This window comes from Myotis myotis, unplaced genomic scaffold (assembly GCF_014108235.1).
Source record: "Myotis myotis isolate mMyoMyo1 unplaced genomic scaffold, mMyoMyo1.p scaffold_m19_p_4, whole genome shotgun sequence".
Classification (NCBI taxonomy): Eukaryota; Metazoa; Chordata; class Mammalia; order Chiroptera; family Vespertilionidae; genus Myotis; species Myotis myotis.
In genome coordinates this window covers 129,914,753-129,937,845 of record NW_023416346.1, presented here as the reverse complement: position 1 = coordinate 129,937,845, position 23,093 = coordinate 129,914,753, and the positions used below count along the sequence as shown (strand labels likewise).

Here is a 23,093-nt window from a genome sequence, read left to right as displayed (position 1 = left end):
TGGTCACAGATATTAGGGTAGCTCTTTAAAAAAATATTTTTTTTATTGGTTTCAGAGAGGAAGGGAGAGGGAGATAGAAACATCAATGATGAGAGAATCATGGATTGACTGCCTCCTGCAAGCCCCCGATTGGGGATCGAGCCCACAACCCAGGCATGTGCCCTGACCCCGAATTGAACCTCCTGGTTCATAGGTCGATGCTCAACCACTGAGCCACACCAGCCGGCCTAGGATAGCTTTTGAAGGTGCGAGATTGCCACATGGAGTATCTAAAGTTTTCATCTCACCAACTGTGGACAGGATATTTTTTTATGATTTTCTGCGTTGTGATGACTGGCATAAAGAGCTGGCAGGCCCTGGCTGGTTTGGATCAGTGGGTAGAGCGTCAGCCCGTGGACTGAATGGTCCTGAGTTCGATTCCGGTCAAGGGCACATGCCTGGCTTGCAGGCTCGATCCCCAGTGTGGGGCGTGCAGGAGGCAGCTGGTCCATGATTCCTTCTCATTATTGATGTTTCTATCTCTCTCTCCCTCTCCCTTCCTCTCTGAAACCAATAAAAGTATATTTTTAAAAAGAGCTGGCAGGGAAGGTGGCTCTGAAATTTCTGGAAAGTCCCACGGGCTTGCCCAGTATCTGGGCAGAGACAAATCGTTTTGCTTAATTAACAAACGTTTGCTGGACCCGGAGGGGGTGATGGGCTGGTACTCAGTTTAGGTCCCTGGGTCATGGCCTTGAGGTCCGTCCCAGGACTCGGTGCTGGAGCCCAGGGCGCTGCGGGCCAGCGAGGGTCGGCTGAGGTCGCGCACACGCCTCGCTAGTGGCCTTCCCGCTTGGAATAGCTGCATTTATAGCTGCGTTTTGTTCTGAGGAAAGACAACAGCCTCTCATAAGGCAAATACCTCGAGGCGCTCTCAGGGAAAGACACAGCTGGGCAGAGATCATGTTCGACTGCTTTCGGGTTGCCAAGGAGGAAGCCTGGCTCATGGGTGAGGCAGGCCAGCCACGAGGGCGGACAGGAACCTTCCAGAGAGGACAGGAAGGCCTTTGAGGTGGAGGAAATGCACACTCGAAGGCATGGGCCTAGGCCCCACATGTTTCTCAGAAGCTGGTCCCTCTCACTGGCCTGGAGGGAGCGCCTTTATGCTCCACGGCAGAGCCAGTCCTGCATCTGGGTCTGCCAGTGGCATGCTGCCATCTCCTAGAAACCAGTTTTTCCTGTTAATCCTCACCCCAGGGTACTTTCCCCAGTGACTTTTAGAGAGAGTAGAGGGGGGAGAGAAAGAAGGAGAGAGGGGGAGAGAGAGAGAGAGAGAGAGAGAGAGAGAGAGAGAGAGAGAGAATGTGAAAGAGAGACATCAATTGGCTGCCTCCCGCACACACCCCGACCAGGGCCAGGGACCCTGCAACCCAGGTTCGTGCCCTTGATGGGGCTTGAACCCGGGACCTTTCCGTCCATGGGCTGACGCTCTATCCACTGACCCACACCGGCCAGGGCCACGTGAAGTCTTGAACAGAATGTCCACGTCTCAGGCTCTTCCGTCTGCTGGCCGGGCCTTTGTCAGGCTCCCCCGTGGCTCAGTAGCGGCCGCCTGACGCTCCCAGCAGCGAGTTTCTTGCCACGTGCACCGCCAGGCTCTCCCCAGCTCATTGCTGCACAAATGAGAAGGGCTCTCTGCTTGCTGATCGCACCCCTTCCTTGCATGAGGGGTCGCTACTTCCTTAGGCGACGCGGGCTCCCCTGGGCGCGCACCAGCCCGCGGAGTTTGCAGCGTGGCCCGGCCCAGCCCTCCAGCTTGTCGCCTGAAAGCGGCCGGGCTGCGCGGCGGGTCACTACATCAGTCGCTGCGGCCACTTTATTTTTTTTTTTTATTTATTTTTTAAAAAATATATTTTATTGATTTTTCACAGAGAGGAAGGGAGAGAGACAGAGAGCCAGAAACATCGACGAGAGAGAAACATCGATCAGCCGCCCCCTGCACATCTCCCACCGGGGATGTGCCCGCAACCCAGGCACATGCCCTTGACCGGAATCGAACCTGGGACCCTTCAGTCCGCAGGCCGACGCTCTGTCCACTGAGCCAAACCGGTCCCGGCCGCTGCAGCCACTTTAGAGTTTGTCAGGCGGTTTCCCCGCTTTGCTCCGATTTGATGAAAATGCAGTTTCACCGGGTGGCGGCGGAGCCCTCCACGCGGACAAATCCATGAAGCAGCGAGAGGGGCCGAATAGAGTGTTTTCATAGCTGCCCCCCCCCCTCCCCCAGCACTTCTGTGGTTCGCGCCCCGTCATTCAAATTTCCCTGCCCCTCGCCAAAGTGCTTTTCTTTTTCTTTTAATTTAATTTTATTGTTTAAAGCATTACCAATAGTAATTTGGCCTCCCCCCCCCCCCCCCGCACATGCCCTCACCCCACCCCCCAGTGTCTTGCACCCATTGGTTATGCTTACATGTGTGCATACAAGTCCTCCGGTTGATCTCTTACCTCCTCCCCTCCTCCCCTCCACCCCTCCCGGCCTTCCCCCTGTAGTGTGACAGTCTGTTCGATGCTGCTCTGCCTCTGTGTCTATTTTTGTTCATCAGTTTATAATGGTCTTTATGATCCATAAATGAGTGAGATCATGTGCTTTTCACTCCGCCCCGCTGCCAGGCCTGGTCTGGTCCCCGGGTGCCCCTGGGCCCGCAGCTGGCCTGCCGGTGCTGCGCAGAGTGGACGCAGCATCTTGGATTGTTTGTACAGTGGGGCCTTCACTTACGAGTGTCCCGACTAACGAGTTTTTTGAGATACCAGCTGTCTCTCGGCCGATTTTTTGCATTGAGTTGATAGAGTAATTTGAGTTAACAAGCTCCTTAACGAGCTTCTTAACGAGCTTCTTAACGAGCTTGGTCTCAGAACGAATTAAACTCATAAGTCAAGGCCCCACTGTAGTTGTTTTCTGAGGAGGGGAGCGGGAGAGCCTGGCTGGGTCTGGTCCCCAGGAAGGAGGGAGCTGTCCACTGGGCTACCCCCAGGCAGCACAGCCTCTTTGCCTGTATTTTAAGGAAAATTCAGCGCAAGCATCTGCACCCCGAGCTGCTTGCCCAGGGCAGCGGGCCGCCCGCCTGCGTGGCGCTTGTCTTGTCTTCGTCCGTCCATTCAGGCTGCCGTAAGGAAATACCCCAGCTTGGCCTGTGTCAAGGTTCAATTCCCGGTCAAGGGCATGTGCCCGGGTTGTGGGCTTGATCCCTAGTGGGGGGCGTGCAGGAGGTAGCCGGTCCATGATTCTCTCTCATCATTGAGGTTTCTCTCTCTCTCTCCCTCTCCCTTCCTCTCTGAAACCAATAAAAATAATTTAAAACAAACCTAGACATTTCTTTACCACGGTCTGAGGTCAAGATGCCAGCTGGTCCGGTGGGGAGCCTCTTCCCAGTCCCAGGCCTCTCGCTGTGCCCTCACCACCTCCCAGAGGCCCTCTTCCTAAGTCCCTCACATCAGGGGTTAGGGTTTCTGCCTGTGAATTTGTTGGGGGGACACAGACATCAAGACCAGAGCATGGCTTGTGGGCCAGGTGGTCCTGTCATCCGTCTCCTTGTCCACCCCCAGGGCAGCCCCTCGTGGGGAGGGCCAGTGCCCACGCTCCCACAGCTAGCTCAAGTGTCGCCAGCACTTCCGCTCTCCCGTCGCTGCGCATCTTGGATGCCCAGGGTGACGGCCACATAGGCTGTCCGCTGAGTGGTCTACTTCAGCTCCCACGAGAACCACTGAGCGGTTCGGTGACAATGACTTGGTTGTGAGTGGATTTCCTGGTTTCCAGAACTGTGGGAAAAACACTTATTTCTCAGAAGCTACCCAGTCCAGGGTACGTTTGTTATAGCAGCTGCTGTTGACTGAGACAGACGGTGTGCGCCTGCTTATAGATACATCATCGCAGCAGATGCTAGTGGGGTACTTTCCTATATAAGAAAGTAGTGTGAGCGGGTGGTGCCGGGTGTGTGCAGGCCGCCTGCTCGCGTTTTAACTGGGCTTCCCCCCTCCCCCCCAGGTGTGAGTAGCATGGTCACGTGCAGAAGCGATGAGCGGCTCCGGCAACCTCATGGATTTTCTGGATGAGCCATTCCCCGACGTGGGGACGTACGAGGACTTCCACACCATCGACTGGCTGAGGGAGAAGTCGCGGGACACCGACAGGCACAGAAAGGTAGGTGGCGTTGTGACTGACATGTAGGGGGGACTCCCTCACATGGCCAGGCCGTGCTTCCCTCGCACAGAGAGCGAGGTGGGCTGGGCTCTGAGGAAGGGAAGGCTGTGGGAGAGGCAGAGCTGTGGACAGGTCACTAGAATACCAGGTGCTCGCTTGGCCCATGTGGCTCAGTGGTTGAGCATTGGCCTATGAACCAGGAGGTCACAGTTCGAGTCCCTGTCAGGGCACATGCCCAGGTTGCAGGTTCGATCCCCAGCAGGGGGCGTGCAGGAGGCAGCCGATCCATGATTCTCATCATTGATGTTTCTCTCTCTCTCCCTCTCCCTTCCTCTCTGAAATCAATAAAAATATATTAAGAAAAACACCAGGTGCTTTGGGCGGGAGGCCCAGGGGCCTGGCTCTGTGGAGGGAGGAGGCAGGAGGCAGCCAGGAGCCAGGCAGGGCCATTCGGGGGAACAGTAGGGGGCGGGGAGGTGGGAACCAGTGCCCGACACTTAGAAGAAGCAGATAGAGGTGAAGGAGGGGAACCAGCCAGTGGTCACAGTGAGAGGAGGGCCTGGTGGTGAGGACGGGCCACGGCCAGGTCTCCCTCCACAGAGGCGGACCTACTGTGTGGGGGCTGCCATCAGTCCCAGGGACAGCGTCTTCAGAGCAGGTGAGGAGTGACAGCCAGAGTGCCACCTCATGGCCCGCAATGGCGCTGACTCCACATCTCCCTTCAGAATGGCTTGCAAATCATCAACGCTCAAATCGCACTTAGTGAGTTTGTTTAATCAAGTGGATTAAAAATTATATATTTTTATTGACTTCAGAGAGGAAGGGAGAGGGAGAGAGACAAACATCAATGATGAGAGAGAGTCATGGATTGGCTACTTCCTGCACGCCCCCTACTGGGGATCGAACCCACCACCCAGGCCTGTGCCCTGACCAGAAATCGAACCATGAGCTCCTGTTACATAGGTTGATGCTCAACCCCTGAGCCGGGCCGGCCGGGCTAAATGAAGTGGGTTTTTGAAGCAGAAAGCCCACTCCGTCGTGTGGAGGGAGCCGGAGGAGCCGTGAGTGGAAATCAGCCGCGTAGTTCCGTGGTCTCCTGGGGGAGGCGCAGGGGAGGAAGCGCGGACTGGAGCCTGTGCCGGATTAACCGCGTGTCTCGTTTGCAGATCACCAGCAGGAGCAAGGAGTCCGTGTGGGAGTTCATCAAGGGCCTGCTGGACGCCTGGTCGGGATGGGTGGTGATGCTGCTCATCGGGCTGCTGGCGGGTACGTGCCTGAACCATCTGAGAGTGAGATAGACGAGCATACAGGACACGTAAAGGCTGTCACCCATCAGGCGAGGCCCGAGGGCGGGGCCCCGGTGTGGGCATGGCAGAGCTGTGATTGGGGCGCCGGCCAGCTCTGTGCAGTCCGCAGGCGTGTGGCCACCGGCTCGTATGAAAGCACACACTCTACATTCTGTGCTGCTTGCTTAGGAAGAAGGCAAAAAAGTGTGGAGAGGTTTTGGTCTAGTAATAAAGCACCACGTGACGCTGGCCCTTGCTAATACTGGGAGGCCCTGGGATGAATTGCAAACACCCCAAGACACTCAAAATAATGTGTGACACGCGTCCAGCCGGTGTGGCTCAGTGGTTGAGCGCTGAACCAGGAACCGAGAGATCACGGTTCGATTCCCAGTCAGGGCCTGTGCCTGGGTTGTGGGCTCCATCCCCAGGAGGCAGCCGATCTGATGATGGTCTCTCTCATCAATGTTTCTCTCTCTCTCTCCCTCCCCCTTCCTCTCTCTCTAAAAGTCAGCAAAAACATATTAAACTGGCCTCTAAAAAGGCTCCATTTCCTTTATAAAAAAGTGAGACACCCCGGGAGCTAGCTGGAGCTACCCTCCGCCCACACACTGCTCAGACCCTCAGGGCCTGGGCGTCCGTCATTTTCTAGCCCCAGCACCGGGGTCCGGAGCGAGCGGAGGGCTCTGTGGAGGAGAAACCCACACTCGATGTCCAGGGCGCAGCGCTCCAGGGACGCTGCCTGCTGCCACCCCTCCCTTCCAGGAGGCTGTGCGGGGTCATGTCTGGGATAAAGAGCCTGGGCGAGCTGAGGAGACCCCCTTAATACACCCCCTGCCCATCATAGCGTAGAGCTATGGGTATGGCACTGACCGGACAGGGTCTGTAATGTGGGCGGGATACAGCAGATGCTGTGAGAAAGACAGAGCACTGAGGGGCGCAGATGGAGATTTGGGATTTCTGAGGATTTCAGTTGGATTTGTTCCCTAGACAACCGAGGGAGGGGCTCCACCGGCTCGGCCTGTCACAAAGAGCCAAGGGGTGTGCTCAGGGCGGGAGGGGGGAGGGGGGATTCCTTTCCTTGTCATCACAGCAGCTGTTCACCCATTTCTCCCAGCCGATCCCTGTCTCCCACTGGCATGCCCAGTGAACTTGAGCTTGTGGTTATAGGGTGCATCGCCACCCATTTGTTTAACCGCTTCTATGAAGGCCTTTGACGGTAGACAGGGTGGGAGCTGGCTGTGAATTTTGATGTCTTTGTTTAGAACAGATTTTTAAAACCATTCACGGTGTCATTACCCTCGGCTCCTAGGAAGGAGAAATGAATAGAGAAATAAAGAAATGCAGAAGAGACGTTCTGGCATCTTGGAGTACACCGTGCAGGTTAGATGTATTGATTAATTTGAGAGCCTGATCAGGCTGTGATCGGGCTGTCTTTAACCCGATATTGACCAGTTGGCTTCACTATCAACCCAATTTCCGCCAGTTCTTTTAAGGAGAATCACTTGGGGAATTAAAACAAAATACTGCTGCTTGGGCTTCCATCAGATAGTGTGTTTGGAGATGATGCCCTAGCATTGAGCAAAGACCCCCTCCACTTCCTCCTGCCCCTCCTGTGATACTAACGTGCAGCCAGGGTGAGAGCCACAGAAGGGGGACCCCTGCTCACGTCAGCAAGTGAAGAGGAGGAAGGTAAGAATGAGCGGATACTGCCAGTGCCGAAGTGCTCTTTTGATCTGGATGTATCTTGGAAGGAAAGCCAGGAGACTGTGTCCCATTCACCTCCCTGTTGTCCAGCTGGAGGAGAGGACTCAGGTGTCCCACTGCCTGGCCTGTCATCTCCTTAGTGGCAGCCTGGACATTACATTCTGACTCCTGGGATGCAGAGGTCCAGGGTCTCCTCTGCAGTGCAGTTATAAGAATTCAGCAGTAGATGTCGCTGTTGCACCACAAATGGAAATACCAAGAAAACATTAACGCTGCATTTACTATGAATCACCACCAGATGTCACTGTTGCTCCACGGAACGAAACATTCACCAAACATTTATTACGAATCACCACTGGGTGTCACTGTTGCTCCACGGAACAAAACATTCACAAAATATTTATGGGGAATTGCCACTGGGTGTCACAGATACTCCATTCATAGAAGGAAGCTGAAACTGCCAGCACTGTGAGAAGTCAGCCAGGAAGACTGGGTATGGGATAATGTGATTATGAATGAGTGAATGGTGGCGGGATTTGGGGTGATCATTGGGTCTCACCCCTGGCTATCTGCAGGACCCCTCCCTCACTTTCCATTTATTTATTTTTTTTACACTTACCTTCTTTAGGTCTTTGTTCAAACGTCATCTTTTGCTTGAGGTGTTCTCTGACCACCTTTTCTAAAAGTCCACTTCTCCCTCTCTGAGCTGCATCACCCCCACTCGCTGTATGTATGTATGTATGTGTGTGTGTGTGTGTGTGTATGTACATATGTAACAGCCTTATTGTGGTATAATTTACATACCATACAATCTACCCAGTTAAAGTATGTAATTCGGTGGTTTTTAGTGTCCTCACGGAGTTGTGCAGCCATCACCACAATCAATTTTAGAACATTTTCATCGGCACCCAGAGACCCTCCATGTCCTTTAGCTGTCAAGCTCCAGGGCCCGCAGCCTCCTCCCGGCCCGTCTCTGCCCGCTCTGGCCTTTACATGGACATGGAATCATACAACATGTAGGGTGCTGTGATCACCTTTTACTCAGCAGGTGTTCAGGGTTTGGAATTGCTTGGAAGGATGGTAACTGTTTAACCTGGTGAGCAACTTTTGGAAAACTATTTTCCAAAGCGTTTACACCACTGGGACCTGCTCTACAGATACAATCAGGATAACATATGTGTTATGTAGATGTCATGTCTATCACCTCATGGTATTAGAATGTGACAGGCATGCTGATGGGTAAATACCCGGGAAGCATGCTGAGCCCAAACTTAGGAAATCAGGAAAGGCTTCCTGCAGGAGGTGACGGAAGTGCCGGGATCTGGAAGATAAAGAGGAGATTGCCGGGTGGGGGAGGCAGTGCTTCCCAAGAGGGTGCACCTTGTTTCTGGAACCCGGGAAGGCCGGGCTCTGCAAGCTGCTGGGCCCCGGCTCGAGCTGGGTGAAGATGTGTGGGCCTCTGTCCAGTGTGAGGACCCAGCCCATGGCCTGTGTGTGTCCTTGGGCTGGGCTTGCCTTCCCGCGTCCCCAGTGCTCAGGGGACTGCCTCTGCGTGTGGCCCCCAGGGCGCTGGCGCCGTGCTCTGTGTCCCCACTTTGTCCCCAGGGGCGCTTCCTCTAAGAGCCTCTCGCTGTCTCTTCCAGGCACCTTGGCCGGGGTCATCGACCTGGCCGTGGACTGGATGACCGACCTGAAGGAGGGCATCTGCCTGTCCGCCTTCTGGTACAGCCACGAGCAGTGCTGCTGGACCTCCTCCGAGACCACGTTTGAGGACAGGGACAAGTGCCCCCTGTGGCAGAAGTGGTCAGAGCTGCTGGTCAATCGCTCCGAGGTGGGTTTCCGGGCCGGGCCCTGCCTGGGGGTGCCCGCCGCTCAGCGGGGCTGGGGGCCACCGCTGGGCCTGGTGGGACTGTCCGTGGTGTCAGCTTTGAGTGTCTGCTAATCACTCCGGGCTTCGCACCAGCACGACTTGGTTGTTCTAGCTCTAGTTTCAAACGTCAGGTGAAAAACCCTCCCCCACAGTTTCATGTGCACAAGACGTGTATGTTTTAGAATGGTTTTTAAATACATTTTTGTTGGTTTTTAGGGAGAGAGGGAGAGAGAGAGAGAGAGAGAGAGAGAAACATTGATGTATGAGAGAAACATCCATCGGCTGCCTCCTGCATGCCCCGCACTGGGGATCAAGCCTGCAACCCGGGCATGTGCCCTGATGGGGAATCAAACCATGACCTCCTGGTGCCTGGGCCAGCATTCAATCAATTGACACACACCCGCCAGGCAACATGTGTATATGTTTAGAAATCTTGTGCTGGGCTTTGTTTTACTTACCGAGAGTAGTTTGCTGAAGAAATAACACTGATTTTGATACCTCCTAATGAAGGGACAAGATGTTATCTCTATAAAACCACACAAGTGGCCTTGGTACTCCAGCCTTTTTATGGCTTAGTAACATTCCGGCGTATGGGCAGACCACTGTTTATTTAGCCCTCATCCGCTGGTGAACGGGACTTGCTTCCACTCTCGCTCTATTGTGGATGAGTTTGTTTTGGACATTTGTGTACACGTTTTTGTGTGGATAAGTTTCCACTCCTCTTGGGTACATACCTAAGAGATCGCTGGGTCATATGGCAAGTCTGTGTTTAGCCATTTGAGGAGCTGCCAGACTGTTTCCCAGAGAGATCGCACCATGTCACAGCCCCGGCAGCAGCGATGGAGGGGTCGGGTTTGTCCGCATCCTCACCAGCACTTGTTATGACCTGTTTTCGATTCTAGCCGTCCTAGCAGGCATGAGGGGCATCCCACTGTGGTGCAAGTTGTCATCTTCCAATGCGTTTTAAGATCGCGTCACGGAGGAGGTTTCTGTGTATTCTGTGCTGGGAGCATCCAGGCAGCGGGTGGGGTGGTGCACACAGACTGGGCGCCTGCCCTCATGGCCCTAGAGGTTCAGATCTGGGTAAAAATCTTAGTTTGGGCCCTGGCTGGCTTGGCTCAGTGGATAGAGCATTGGCCTGTGGACTGAAGGGTCCCAGGATCGATTCTGGTCCAGGGCACAGGCCCGGGTTGCGGGCTCAATCCCTAGTAGGGGGCGTGCAGGAGGCAGCCAATCCATGATCCTGTCTCATCATTGATGTTTCTCTCTCTCTCCCTCTCCCTTCCTCTCTGAAATCAATAAAATACATTAAAAAAAACCCCACACAAAAACCCCTCTTAAGTCAAAGGTCCCCTTAGATACATGTGTTTTATTTTGTTTTTTAAAATATATTTTTATTGATTTCAAAGAGGAAGGGAGAGGGAGAGAGAGAGATAGAAACATCAATGATGAGAGAGAATCATTGATTGGTTGCCTTCTGCACACCCCACACTAGGGATCGAGCCCCCAACTGGGCATGTGCCCTGATCGGGAATCAAACCAGTGACCTTTTGGTGCATGGGACGATGCTCAACCACTGAGCCACACTGGCCGGGCTCATTCCCAGTTTCCATGGTCACTGAGCTTTCACCGGTCGCAGGTCTGTGGAAAGTGCTCGTGGAGCAGCCGGCAGTGTCTGTGGGTGGAGTAGCAGTAGCAGCAGCCGATCCAAGCAGTGCTGCCTTTTCGCTGACACAGCACCCGCTGCTGCTGTCACAGCGGAGGGTGGGACCCTCGGGTCTGCCTGGCTCACCGGTTCCTTCCTGTTTTGTGTCTTGTTCAGGGTGCCAGCGCCTACATCCTGAACTACCTGCTGTACGTCCTGTGGGCCTTGCTCTTTGCGTTCTTGGCCGTCTCCCTGGTGCGCGTGTTTGCGCCCTACGCCTGTGGCTCAGGTATCCCCGAGGTGAGTAGGGGCCGGATTTCCTCTGTGCCGATCAAGAGAACAGCACACACTTCCGGAGCACTTGGCCAAGCACGGCTCCAAGCATTTGACATGTATTAACTCATTAGTCCCCACAACCGTCCTGTGAGGTGGGTACTGTTACTCTTCATTTAACACATGAGGAACTGAAGCACAGAGAGGCTCAGTAACTTGTCCTAGGCCAGTGGTCGGCAAACTGCGGCTCGGCAAACTGTGGCTCGCGAGCCACATGCGGCTCTTTGGCCCCTTGAGTGTGGCTCTTCCACAAAATACTGGCTCCTGCACATGGGCCACGAAGTTTCAATCGCACTGTACGTGCGCGCCTGCACGTGGTATTTTGTGGAAGAGCCACACTCAAGGGGCCAAAGAGCCGCATGTGGCTCGCAAGCCGCGCTTTGCCGACCACGGTCCTAGGTCACTCAGCCAGCAAGCTGGCAGCTGAACTCAGGGTTTATGCTCTGTACTCAGGATTCATGCGCCATTGCTTCTCAGATGCTTGAAGTCTTGTGTTTGCAAAGCACGCATAACCCTCAAAGCCCACGGGGGCAGCTGCATCAGCCGCACATGTGCGTGTGGCCCTGCAGGGGGACGTGACGTGGAAGTGGACGGTAGTGGAGGCTTGTTGCCCAGAAGGTTTGCTGCTGAGTAAACTCCCTTGCCACCATTTGCTCTTGTGGTGACAAGGTCATTGCAATTTTCACAAAACAGTTCCACAGAAGGGCCTGCGCTGTGAGCGCGCCCTGGGAGTCAGAGTTCTAGCGTTTGCAGCACTTGCATGCAGACACCAGAGGGACGCCTGAGACTAGACTCCAAACCAGCAGGGCCTACTGGGCGGAATAACAATAATGGAGCTAATTCCCGGAAAGCCCGGAGAGTGAACACTTTAGCCAGGAATCCAAGCAGAGCAGTGCAGTTCTCTTTCGGGTTGGGGCTGCCCGTGCCCCGAGGCAGTGGAGATGGCGAGTTTCAAGATGTGAGCGATTATGGCGACAGACCGGGCACGCACGCTGGGCCCTGCTCCCTGCTCCCTGCGCCCACACCCTTCTCTGGTGCCGCCAACACTGCTCGGGCCCAGGCGGTTCATGCAAAGGGCCAGAGTCAGTAAAAGGTGGTCGAGAGGAAAGCTTGACATGCCTTGTTCCAGGAACGACAAAAAAATACCCTGACTGTGTCATGCTGACTTAAAAAATATATATATATATTGATTTCAGAGCGGAAGGGAGAGGGAGAGAGAGAGAAACATCCATGATGAGAGAGAACCAAGGATCGGCTGCCTCCTGCACACCCCCTATTGGGGATGGAGCCCGCAACCAGGGCATGTGTCCTTGACTGGAATAGAACTTCGGACCCTTCAGTCCACAGACCAACGCTCTATCCACTGAGCCACACCAGCTAGGGCCACGCTGACTTTTAAATCAAATATATTTTTATTGATTTCAGAGAGAAAGGGAGAGGGGATAGAAACATCGATGATGAGAGAATCATTGATCGGCTGCCTCCTGCACACCCCCTACTGGGGCGGGAGCCTGGGCATGTGCCCTTGACCAGGAATCAAACCAGCGACCTCCTGGTTCATAGGTTGACGCTCAACCACTGAGCCACGCCGGCCCAGCTGGAAACCTTTTTAAATGCAAATTTAGAGAATACTTTTCTGTGTAAGAAATGCGCTTGTCTAAGCTCTCCAGAGCACATGTGAACATTTGCTCTTGGACTTGGGGATTTAGAGAGAACTGGGCGGGGGGAGGGAGGGCTCTTTCCATTCTGTTTGCTTCATTATCAGAACGCTATTGACTATGTAAGACATGTCCCCAAGTTGGTGTTTCATTATAAAACCTGAACACTCTCTTTCACGGATCTCTTTCCTAGAAAGGGTTTAAACTTCACCCCACTGAGTCACAAATCCGCCCCAGTTCATCTCATGAAAGTGCTGCTTGATTCGGTCTCTGTTCATTCAGATGAAAGCAAGTGATTGGATTGTAGCATATACTGGGAACGGGTTCACTTTCTTTAGTCCCTATTTTGATCATGACAATTTTATAAAATCATTTTAGAGAATTACAAAATACCTATTACATTGTTCAATTCACCACGTGTCACGGCTGGCGGAGGCTCAGGTAATTGAGATGTTTGTAATTTTCTAAATGGCATGATGCTCTTAAACTCTACCCTCGGGTCCAAGTCCACATTATGTAACTGACAAAGAATTAGAGATAATTTTATTCAAGGCAACACAAAAGTGCAGGATTGTGGCAGGCATAATAAAACATCCCTCAAATAAACGGATCTGAGATGCCCAGGGCGCAGGCTCAAGTAGGCCAAGTACGACTAGTTAAAGGCCGGTTTAACCACCACTAGTTAGTCTGGCATTAGTTAGAGGGTAGTGCAAGAAATGCTACCTGTTTGTGCAGCTAAAAGACCGTCCTCGCGTTCCCTGGGAAGGGGTGCCTGAGTTCCTCACGCCCGCGTGCCCGCACACTTGCTCTTGCTCTTTCTCCATCAGTAATGCTGAGATGAAAATGGCCCATTCACACCCCTTTAAAGTGTCAAGGATTGGCTCACTTCATCACCCTCCCCAAATTGGGAAAGGTGACATGATGCCAAAAGGGTTTTAAGACGATCCCTTAACTATTGGGAAATCAGGAATACCTGTACTACACTTGTCAGGAATGGAGCAGTGACTGGTTCTCTACTGGGGCTGCATTTTATTATTATTATTTGTTAATCCTCGCCTGAGGATATTTTTCCATTGATTTTAGGGAGAGTGGAAGAGAGAAGGAGAGACAGAGAGAAACATGGATGTGAGAGAAACACATTGACTGGTTGCCTCCTGCACGGGCCCTGACCAGGGCCCAGGCCGGGGAGGATCCCGCAACCAAGGTACATGCCCTTGACCGGAATGGAACCCAGGACACTGTGGTCCATAGGCCGACACTCTATCCCAGCCGTGGGCAAACTATGGCCCGCGGGCCGGATCCGGCCAGTTTGAAATGAATAAAACTATTGAAAAAAAAGACCGTGCCCTTTTATGTAATGATGTTTACTTTGAATTTATATTAGTTCACACAAACACTCCATCCATGCTTTTGTTCCGGCCCTCCGGTCCAGTTTAAGAACCCACTGTGGCCCTCGAGTCAAAAAGTTTGCCCACCCCTGCTCTATCCACTGAGCCAAACCAGCTAGGGCAAGGTCTTTCAATAGTGAACAATTAACAGTTAAAATCAATAGCTACATGTCTCTTTTCAACACAACAGAGGCTAATGTGAACAGGATAAAGTGCCACAAATAAAACGAAACCCTGATAATTACTTACTTGGCCCTCATTATGACCTTAAAATTTACTATGAATTGCACTGCTTCACATTTCCATGAATATAAGATTATGTTTTTTAATTTTTTCAACTATTTATTTCTTTTTCTTTTTATAATGTATTTCTTTTTTTAAATATATTTTATTGATTTTTTACAGAGAGGAAGGGAGAGAGATAGAGAGCTAGAAACATCGATGAGAGAGAAACATCGATCAGCTGCCTCCTGCACACCCCCCACTGGGGATGTGCCCGCAACCCAGGTACATGCCCTTGACCGGAATCGAACCTGGGACCTTTCAGTCCGCAGGACGACGCTCTATCCACTGAGCCACACCGGTCCCAGCTGTAATGTATTTTTTACTGTTAATAGTATTACACATATCTCCCAGTTCCCCCCTCTTCCCCCTCCTCCAGGCCTTCACTACCCTATTGCCTGTGTCCATGGGCTGTGTCTATAAGTATATAGGCTCTTTGGCTTATCTCTTCTCATTAAAATCACATGTTAATATAAATGCTGTTAATGTGAAATTATAGCTGAGTCAGCCCGAAAGCAGCCTCTGCCATGCGATGTAGGGGCCAGGCCCGAGCAACCCTCTCGCGCCCCCCGCGCTCCGCCCTCTGTTGCAGATAAAGACCATCCTGAGCGGCTTCATCATCAGGGGCTACTTGGGCAAGTGGACCCTGCTGACCAAGACCGTGACCCTGGTGCTGGTGGTGTCCTCGGGCCTGAGCCTCGGCAAGGAAGGGCCACTGGTGCACGTGGCTTGTTGCTGCGGCAACTTCTTCAGCAGCCTCTTCTCCAAGTACAGCAAGAACGAGGGCAAGAGGCGCGAGGTGAGCGGGCTCAGCTCCCATCTGCCAGACGGGGCCCCCTCTGGTCTCCCCTGCACGTGCTTGTTTCCCCCTCCTCCTCCCCCTCCTCCTCCCCCTCCTCCTCCCCCTCCTCCTCCCCCTCCTCCTCCCCCTCCTCCTCCCCCTCCTCCTCCTCCCCTCCTCCTCCTCTTCTTTCCCTCCTCCTCCTCCTCCCCTCCTCCTCCCCCTCCTCCTCCCCCTCCTCCTCCCCCTCCTCCTCCTCCTCCCTCTCCTCCTCCTCCTCCCCCCTAATCCTCCTCCCCCTCCTCCTCCTCCCCCTACTCCTTCTCCTCCTCCTCCTCCTCCTCCTCCTCCTCCTCTTCCTTCTCCTCTTCCTCCCCTCCTCCTCCTCCCCCCTCGTCCTCCTCCTCCCCCTCCTCCTCCTTCCCTCCTCCTCCTCCTCCTCCTCCTCCTCCTCCTCCTCCTCCCCCTCGTCCTCCTCCTCCTTCCCCTCCTCCTCCCCCTCCTCCTCCCCCTCCTCCTCCTCTTCTTTCCTCCTCCCTCCTCCTCCCCCCTCCTCCTCCCCTCCTCCTCCCCCTCCTCCTCCCCTCCTCCTCCCCTCCTCCTCCTCCTCCCTCTCCTCCCCCTCCTCCCCCCTAATCCTCCCCCCTCCTCCTCCTCCCCCTACTCCTCCTCCTTCCCCTCCTCCTCCTCCTCTCCTCCTCCTCCTCCTCCTCCTCCCCCTCCTCCTCCTCCCCCTACTCCTTCTCCTCCTCCTCCTCCTCCTCCTCTTCCTTCTCCTCTTCCTCCCCTCTTCCTCCTCCCCCCTCGTCCTCCTCCTCCCCCTCCTCCTCCTTCCCCTCCTCCTCCTGCTCCTCCTCCTCCTCCTCCTCCTCCTCCTACTTCTGTTCCTCCTCCTTCTCTTCCTTCTCCTCTTTCTCCTCCTCCTCCTCCTCCCCCCTCGTCCTCCTCCTCCCCCTCCTCCTCCTTCCCCTCCTCCTTCTCCTCTCCTCCTCCTCCTCCTCCTCCCCCTCATACCCCCCTCCTTCTTCTTCTTCTGTTTTTATTGATGTCAGAGAGGAAGGGAGAAGGAGAGAGAGAAACATCAATGATGAGAGAGAATCACGGATCAGCTTCCTCCTGCAGGCCCCACACTGGGGATGGAGCCCACAACCCGGGCCTGTGCCCTGACTGGGAATCGAACCGTGACCTCCTGGTTCACAGGTCGATGCTTAACCACTGAGCCACACCGGCATCCCCTGCAAACGCTTGTTTTCCTGAAAGGCCTCGGGCTACACGGAACGCTTTGCCTTGCAGGTACTTTCCGCCGCGGCTGCTGCCGGGGTCTCCGTTGCGTTTGGTGCTCCGATTGGCGGTGTGCTTTTCAGCCTGGAGGAGGTGAGCCGGGCTGCGGGCTGCGGGCTGCGGGCTGCGTCAGTGGTGAGCTCAGCAGAGGCTGCCTGAAGCCCTCGGAGGACCGCTGACACGATTCCTGCCGCTCATTAAGGAGCCGCGATGGGGGCTGCTCAGTACGTTTGGAAAATGCCGATATAAATGTTCTGGAAGATTTGCAGTGTCCCCCTTCCTCATAACCAAATTAATGAAGCATTTTTGTTTTTGGCAACGCGGCTAGGTCTGTTCCAGGGGCCGGCAAACGTCTGTAAAGGGCCAGAGAGTCACTGTTTGAGGCTTTGCGGGTCTCCCGGGCTGGGTCCCAGCCACTCAGCCCTGCACGGCGCAGGGAAGCTGCCACAGACAATGCGCCCGTGATCGCGCGTGGCTGCATCCCGACACCACTCTCCTTAGGAGCTAAAGCTGGAGTTTTATATAATTTTCTCGTGTCACAAAAATAGAGTTCTTTTGAATATTTCACATGTCACAAAATAGTCCTTCCTAACCATTTACTTTTTAAAAAAATATGTATTTTATTGATTTTTTTACAGAGAGGAAGGGAGAGGGAAAGAGAGCTAGAAACATCGATGAGAGAGAAACATCGATCAGCTGCCTCCTGCACACTCCCCACTGGGGATGTGCCCACAACCAAGGTACATGCCCTTGACCGGAATCGAACCTGGGACCTTTCAGTCTGCAGGCCGACGCTCTATCCACTGAGCCACACCGGCCAGGGCCCTAACCATTTACTTATTAAAAAAAAATTTTTTTTATTGATTTCAGAGCGAAAGGGAAAGGGAGAGAGAGATAGAAACATCAATGATGAGAGAGAATCATTTGTTGGCTGTCTCCTGCATGCCCCCTACTGGGGATCGATCCCACAACCCGGGCATGTATGTGCTCTTGACCGGAATCACACCCGGGACCCTTCAGTCCGTAGGCCTGAAGCCAAACCAGCTAGGGCATTCCTAACCATTTACAAATCAAAAATTTATTCTTAACTCCTGTGCCATTCAGATACATTTGCTGGGCCAGGTTTTCCAACCCTTGATCTACTCTGTTGTCTGTAGAATCTAATTCAGAGATTTCTTTGCTTTTTTTTTGGGGGGGGGGGTCCTCCATGCCATAAACAGAATTATGATGAAATGTTCTCATTTCTCTTAAAAAATAGCTGAAAAACACCTTGACTAGTCTCCATTCTACTGTCAGACACAGTTCGAGGCCTTGACATGTCTTTGTTGGTGCATTTGGGTCATAGCGAAACCCGGGTCACTCATGTGCTCCTTGTCCCCCAGGTCAGCTACTACTTCCCCCTGAAGACCTTGTGGCGGTCCTTCTTCGCGGCCCTGGTGGCGGCCTTCACGCTGCGCTCTATCAACCCCTTTGGGAACAGCCGCCTCGTTCTCTTTTACGTGGAATATCACACGCCCTGGTACATGGCCGAGCTCTTCCCCTTCATCCTGCTGGGCGTCTTCGGGGGCTTGTGGGGCACCCTCTTCATCCGCTGCAACATCGCCTGGTGCCGGAGGCGCAAAACCACCCGGCTGGGGAAGTACCCGGTGCTGGAGGTCATTGTGGTGACCGCCATCACCGCCATCGTCGCCTACCCCAACCCCTACACGCGCCAGAGCACGAGCGAGCTCATTTCCGAGCTGTTCAATGACTGCGGGGCCCTCGAGTCCTCCCAGCTCTGCGACTACATCAACGACCCCAACATGACCCGGCCCGTGGATGACATTCCCGACCGGCCGGCTGGGCGTGGGGTGTACACGGCCATCTGGCAGCTGGCCCTGGCGCTGGTCTTCAAGATCGTCATCACCATCTTTACCTTCGGCATGAAGGTGAGTGAAGGGGGAGGAGGATGGGGGCCCCCCGTGGCCTTCTGGGCAGGCGCCAGCTGGCCGCCATGGAATCGGCCTGGGAGGGAGGGGTGGACCTGTATTGAATGTTGTCTTGTGCTGGGCCCTGGACCTTCTTTGAATCAACAAGAAACGATGCTTTTGAGAAACAGCCAGCCTCTCAAATAGCTGTTATTTATTTATTTAAAAAAATATATTGTATTGATTTTTTATAGAGAGGAAGGGAGAGGGATAGAAAGTTAGAAACATTGATCAGCCGCCTCCTGCACACCCCCTACTGGGGATGTGCCTGCAACCAAGGTACATGCCCTTGACCGGAATCGAACCTGGGACCTTTCAGTCCACAGGCCGACGCTCTGTCCACTGAGCCAAACCGGTCAGGGCTCAAATAGCTTTTAATCTCACTTCACAAGTGAAGAAGCCATGGCTCAGAGTATGTCGTTCATCCAGAGACATACAAAGCTCGGCGAACTTTCCTGAAACACACACTTGTGTAACCAGCACCCACGACCGCAAGCAGAACGTTGAGAGTCCTCCCGAACACCCATTGGTTTCCATTACGATTACTTCTGTGTGCGATTTTAAAAAAATATATTTTTATTGATTTCAGAGAAGAAGGGAGAGGGAGAGAGCGATAGAAACATCAATGAGGGGAGAGAATCATGGATCAGCTGCCTCCTGCACGCCCCACACTGGGGATGGAGCCCACAACCCGGGCATGTGCCCTGACCTGGAGTCGAACCGTGACCTCCTGGGTTCATAGCTCAATGCTCAGCCACTGAGCCACGCCTACCAGGTCTGTGTGTGATTTTTATGATTTTTTTAAGTCGAAGAAACCAGGTAGGGAGTTTATACTTGAGTGTGTAATGGTCAGGCACAAACCTGAATTTTTGCCCTGAGAACAAGGAGGGGTGGACTCCATTAAACAGCTGATGGTCTGCTCTACCTGCTCCCAGCAAAGGGACTGAGCTCGTGTCTGCGGAAGGCCCTGGCCACCCCCTGGTGCCTGCTGGGACAGGCGGCTTTGAAGCTCCAGGGCAGTCAGTGGCAGTGGGAGGAGGGGCAGCTCAGAAAGGAACCATTTCCTCAGGAATGTCCCACACTTGCGCAGTCACACTCAAGGATCCGACTTAACCTGGACTCTGCTTAGAGAGCCACTTCCTTCCTGAGACTGATGACAGTTCGGGTCGGCATAGATGCGGCTCCCGCTCAGGATCGCAGTCACGTGCAGTCTCCACTGCGGAGAGCCCGGCGTGCTACCTGCTCACTAGGCCAGTGATGGCGAACCTTCTGAGCTCGGCGTGCCAGCATTTTGAAAAACCCTAACTTAACTCTGGTGCCGTGTCACATATAGACATTTTTTGATCTTTGCAACCATAGTAAAACAAAGACTTATATTTTTGATATTTATTTTACATATTTAAATGCCATTTAACCAAGAAAAATCAACCAAAAAAATGAGTTCGCGTGTCACCTCTGACACGCATGTCATAGGTTCGCCATCACTGCACTAGAGAGATGAAATGTGTTTCACACCGAAGCAGGAGGCACGCTGTTACCGAGGCCTTTCAGTCCCGTAGCCTCTCTCTCTTTTTTTAAATTTTGTTTTATTGCTTGAAGTATTACAAAGAGTATTACATTTGTCTCCTTTTTTCCCCGCCTTGACCTTCCCCCGGCCTCCCCTACCCCCCAGTGTCTGTGTCCATTGGTTATGCTTATATGCATGCATACAAGTCCTTCGGTTGGTCTCTTACCCCCCCCCCAATCCTCCCCGGCCTTCCCGCTTCAGTTTGACAGTCTGTTCGATGCTTCTCTGCCTCTGTGTCTATTTGTGTTCATCAGTTTATAATGGTCTTTATGATCCATAAATGAGTGAGATCATGTGTAGTCTCTGTCTGTGCCGCTCTCACCTGGGTTGAGCCTGTTCTGAATGCTTTTCGGAAAATGGACGTTGTCGGGAGGAGGGTGCTGCCCGCCATGAGGGCTGCGGGCTGCGGAAAGCCTTTGGAAGATGCGGGCTGCTGCGCAGCTGCCCTCGGCTTCCTTCTCCCCGCGAGCCCTCGCAGGCCCTCCTTTTCCATTGTCCCGCTGCGGCTTGACATTTCATTTGAAAAGCTAATCTGAAGGACAGGCGAGGGGAGCAAGGAGGTGGTGCGTGTCTCCAGGGACAGCTGTCGCTTTGAATGCTGTTTGCAGTGGGGCTGCTCATTCTGTAACCCACCCAGGCACGCCCGCCCCCCCGCCCGGCTGCTGAAGGCCGGGACAGGAAAGTGTAAAACGACATTCTCTCCAAGTCACAGTAGCCACGGGGGAGCAGGCGGGTGCAGCCACTTGTCCCACCTTTTCCCTGACCTACTTTGAAGGTTGCACCTCCTTTTAAAATTTATTTATTTATGTTACTCCTCGCCCGAGGGTATTTTTCCATTGAGTCTTAGGGAGAGTGGAAGAGAAGGGGAGAGACAGAGAGAAACATCGATGTGAGAGAAACACATGGATTGGTTGCCTCCTGCACGAACCCTGGTCAGGGCTTGGGCCAGGGAGGAGCCTGCAACCAAAGTATGTGCCCTTGACCGGACTCGAACCCGGGACCCTTCGGTCCGCAGGCTGACACTCTATGCACTGAGCCACACCGGTCAGGGCAAGGTTGCAGCTGCTTTGAAGACTGAAGCAAAATGCGAGCTTGTCGAGGGGTCAGTGTGTACTGGGGTGGGAGGCGGGGCTTTGGGGGTTCGGACTCCTCCCCTCATGCTTCTTTCTGTGTGTGCTCCCTGGAGATCCCGTCCGGCCTCTTCATCCCCAGCATGGCCGTGGGGGCCATGGCGGGCAGGATGGTGGGCATCGGCGTGGAGCAGCTGGCGTACCATCACCACGACTGGATCATCTTCAGGAACTGGTGCAGGCCGGGCGCGGACTGCGTCACCCCGGGACTCTACGCCATGGTGGGAGCAGCGGCCTGCCTAGGTACAGCCAGAGGGGGGGGTGAGGCGGGGTGAGGCGGGGTGGGAGGTGCAAGGAAGGGAAGACAGACTGAGCACAAGGGCCGATCTGGGTTAGAGGACTGGCCAGAGGAAGCCATGAGCACTTGCGCTTTCAGGATCGGAGAGGGTGTGCTGCTGTGACAAGTAACCCCCTAAATCCCACGGGCTTAACACACCGAGGCTTAGATCTGGTCCGTGACGGCGGTCGATCCTCATAATTCGTGGATTCCATAATTGGGCATTTGTGTACTTGCTAAAATGTGTTTGTCACCCCCAAATCAGTACCCGTAGGGCTTTTGCAGTCCCTCTCGGACACTCATAGGTGGAACACTGGAGTGATCTGACACGTGTATGTTCCCCGCTGAACTGACCAAGGTGAAGGTCTGCCTTCTTGGTTCAGCTCTCACACAGGACACAGATGTCCTTCTTGTGGTCTATCGAGTGCCATGGGATTTGCATTTTTTGTGCTTTTTGTTAATGATTTTGTGGTTTAAAAGGGTGTAGCGCTGAGGTGCTGCCTGGCGCTCCTCATGCGAGGAGCCTGAGATGTGCCTCAGGGAGAAAACACACGTTCAGAAGCTCCCTTCAGGCTGAGTTCAACGTGACTGAGTCAACTGCATCTATTCAATAAGGTGTCTTTGGCCAGAAACACACACAAATGGATTTTGACAAAAATGTTGTGACCACAGGCTCACAGAAGCCTAATCTAGGTCTCCCCTAGGGCAGTGATTAAGAATTTGCTAATTCAGCGTTTGTAGATCATAACTACTGTGAATAATGAGAATCAACGTGTGTGTGTGTGTGTGTGTGTGTGTGTGTGTGTAGTTAGTGGAAGGTTTTCTCCACTTGGTCATTCAGGGATCCAGGCTGATGGAGTCTCTACCATCTCGCAGCTGTGCCATCTAGGATAGTGGTTTTCAACTGGGGGCGATTGTGCCTCTCAGGGACAGTGGACAAGAGAGGAGACATGTTTGGCTGTCATACCTGGGGGTGGCGGTGCTAGTAGCACCTACTGGGTGGGGGCCGTGGATGCTGCTAAACATCCTACAGTGCGCAGGACAGCCCCAAGCAAAGAATTACCAGTCCCACGTGTTCCTAGTGCTGAGATCAAGGAGCCTCAGTTCAAGTTCATTGGAAGATTAGAAGTTGGTATGGTTTCTCCTGCTGAATGCCAAGGGACACAAGGCGGTCCTCTCCTGTCTCTAACCCCCAAGAGTCTCTGCAGTTTTCCAGCTTTTGGGGTTCTGGAAGGGAGCCCCACTTGCTGAGTGAGAAACCAGAGCCCGCATAGGATCCACTCACCAGAAAGCAAGGCGTGTGGTCCTAGACCAGTGGTCGGCAAATTGTGGCTCGCGAGCCACATATGGCTCTTAGGCCCCTTGAGTGTGGCTCTTCCACAAAATACCGACTTCTGCGCATGGGCCACGAAGTTTCAATCGCACTGTACGTGCGTGCCCGCACATGGTATTTTGTGGAAGAGTCACACTCAAGGGGCCAAAGAGCCGCATGTGGCTCGCGAGCCGCAGTTTGCCAACCACTGTTAGGTGAATCGACATCCGAGTTGTCCCTCAGTGCAGAAGAGCCCCCAGTCGGATGAGGCTCACGGCTCCCTGATGTAGGTGACAGAGGTCTGAGCACGGGCAGCGCGTAGAACTGTCTCCTTAGAACAGATGCTCTTCGACTGTCTCCTTAGAAACTTGAGTTTCCAGCCAGCTTGTCAGTTTCCACAACCCATGCCCTGCGGAGGGTCTGGCTTGAGCTGGGAATCCC

General features: G+C 53.6%; 1 protein-coding gene across 4 annotated transcripts in view; it reads left to right on the top strand.

Annotated features, from left to right (window-relative positions):
- CLCN4 (chloride voltage-gated channel 4) overlaps positions 1-23,093 on the top strand; it is a 55,153-nt gene that overhangs the window by 15,776 nt on the left and 16,284 nt on the right. For all 4 annotated transcript variants that reach the window (XM_036305463.1, XM_036305466.1, XM_036305465.1 and 1 more), the window contains 8 exons: positions 4,016-4,171; positions 5,338-5,437; positions 8,805-8,992; positions 10,854-10,976; positions 14,930-15,136; positions 16,412-16,492; positions 17,782-18,327; positions 21,120-21,306. In XM_036305463.1, coding sequence (XP_036161356.1) covers positions 4,046-4,171; positions 5,338-5,437; positions 8,805-8,992; positions 10,854-10,976; positions 14,930-15,136; positions 16,412-16,492; positions 17,782-18,327; positions 21,120-21,306 — 1,558 coding nt within the window. In that variant the 5' untranslated portion in view covers positions 4,016-4,045. The remainder of the gene's footprint in view (positions 1-4,015; positions 4,172-5,337; positions 5,438-8,804; positions 8,993-10,853; positions 10,977-14,929; positions 15,137-16,411; positions 16,493-17,781; positions 18,328-21,119; positions 21,307-23,093) is intronic.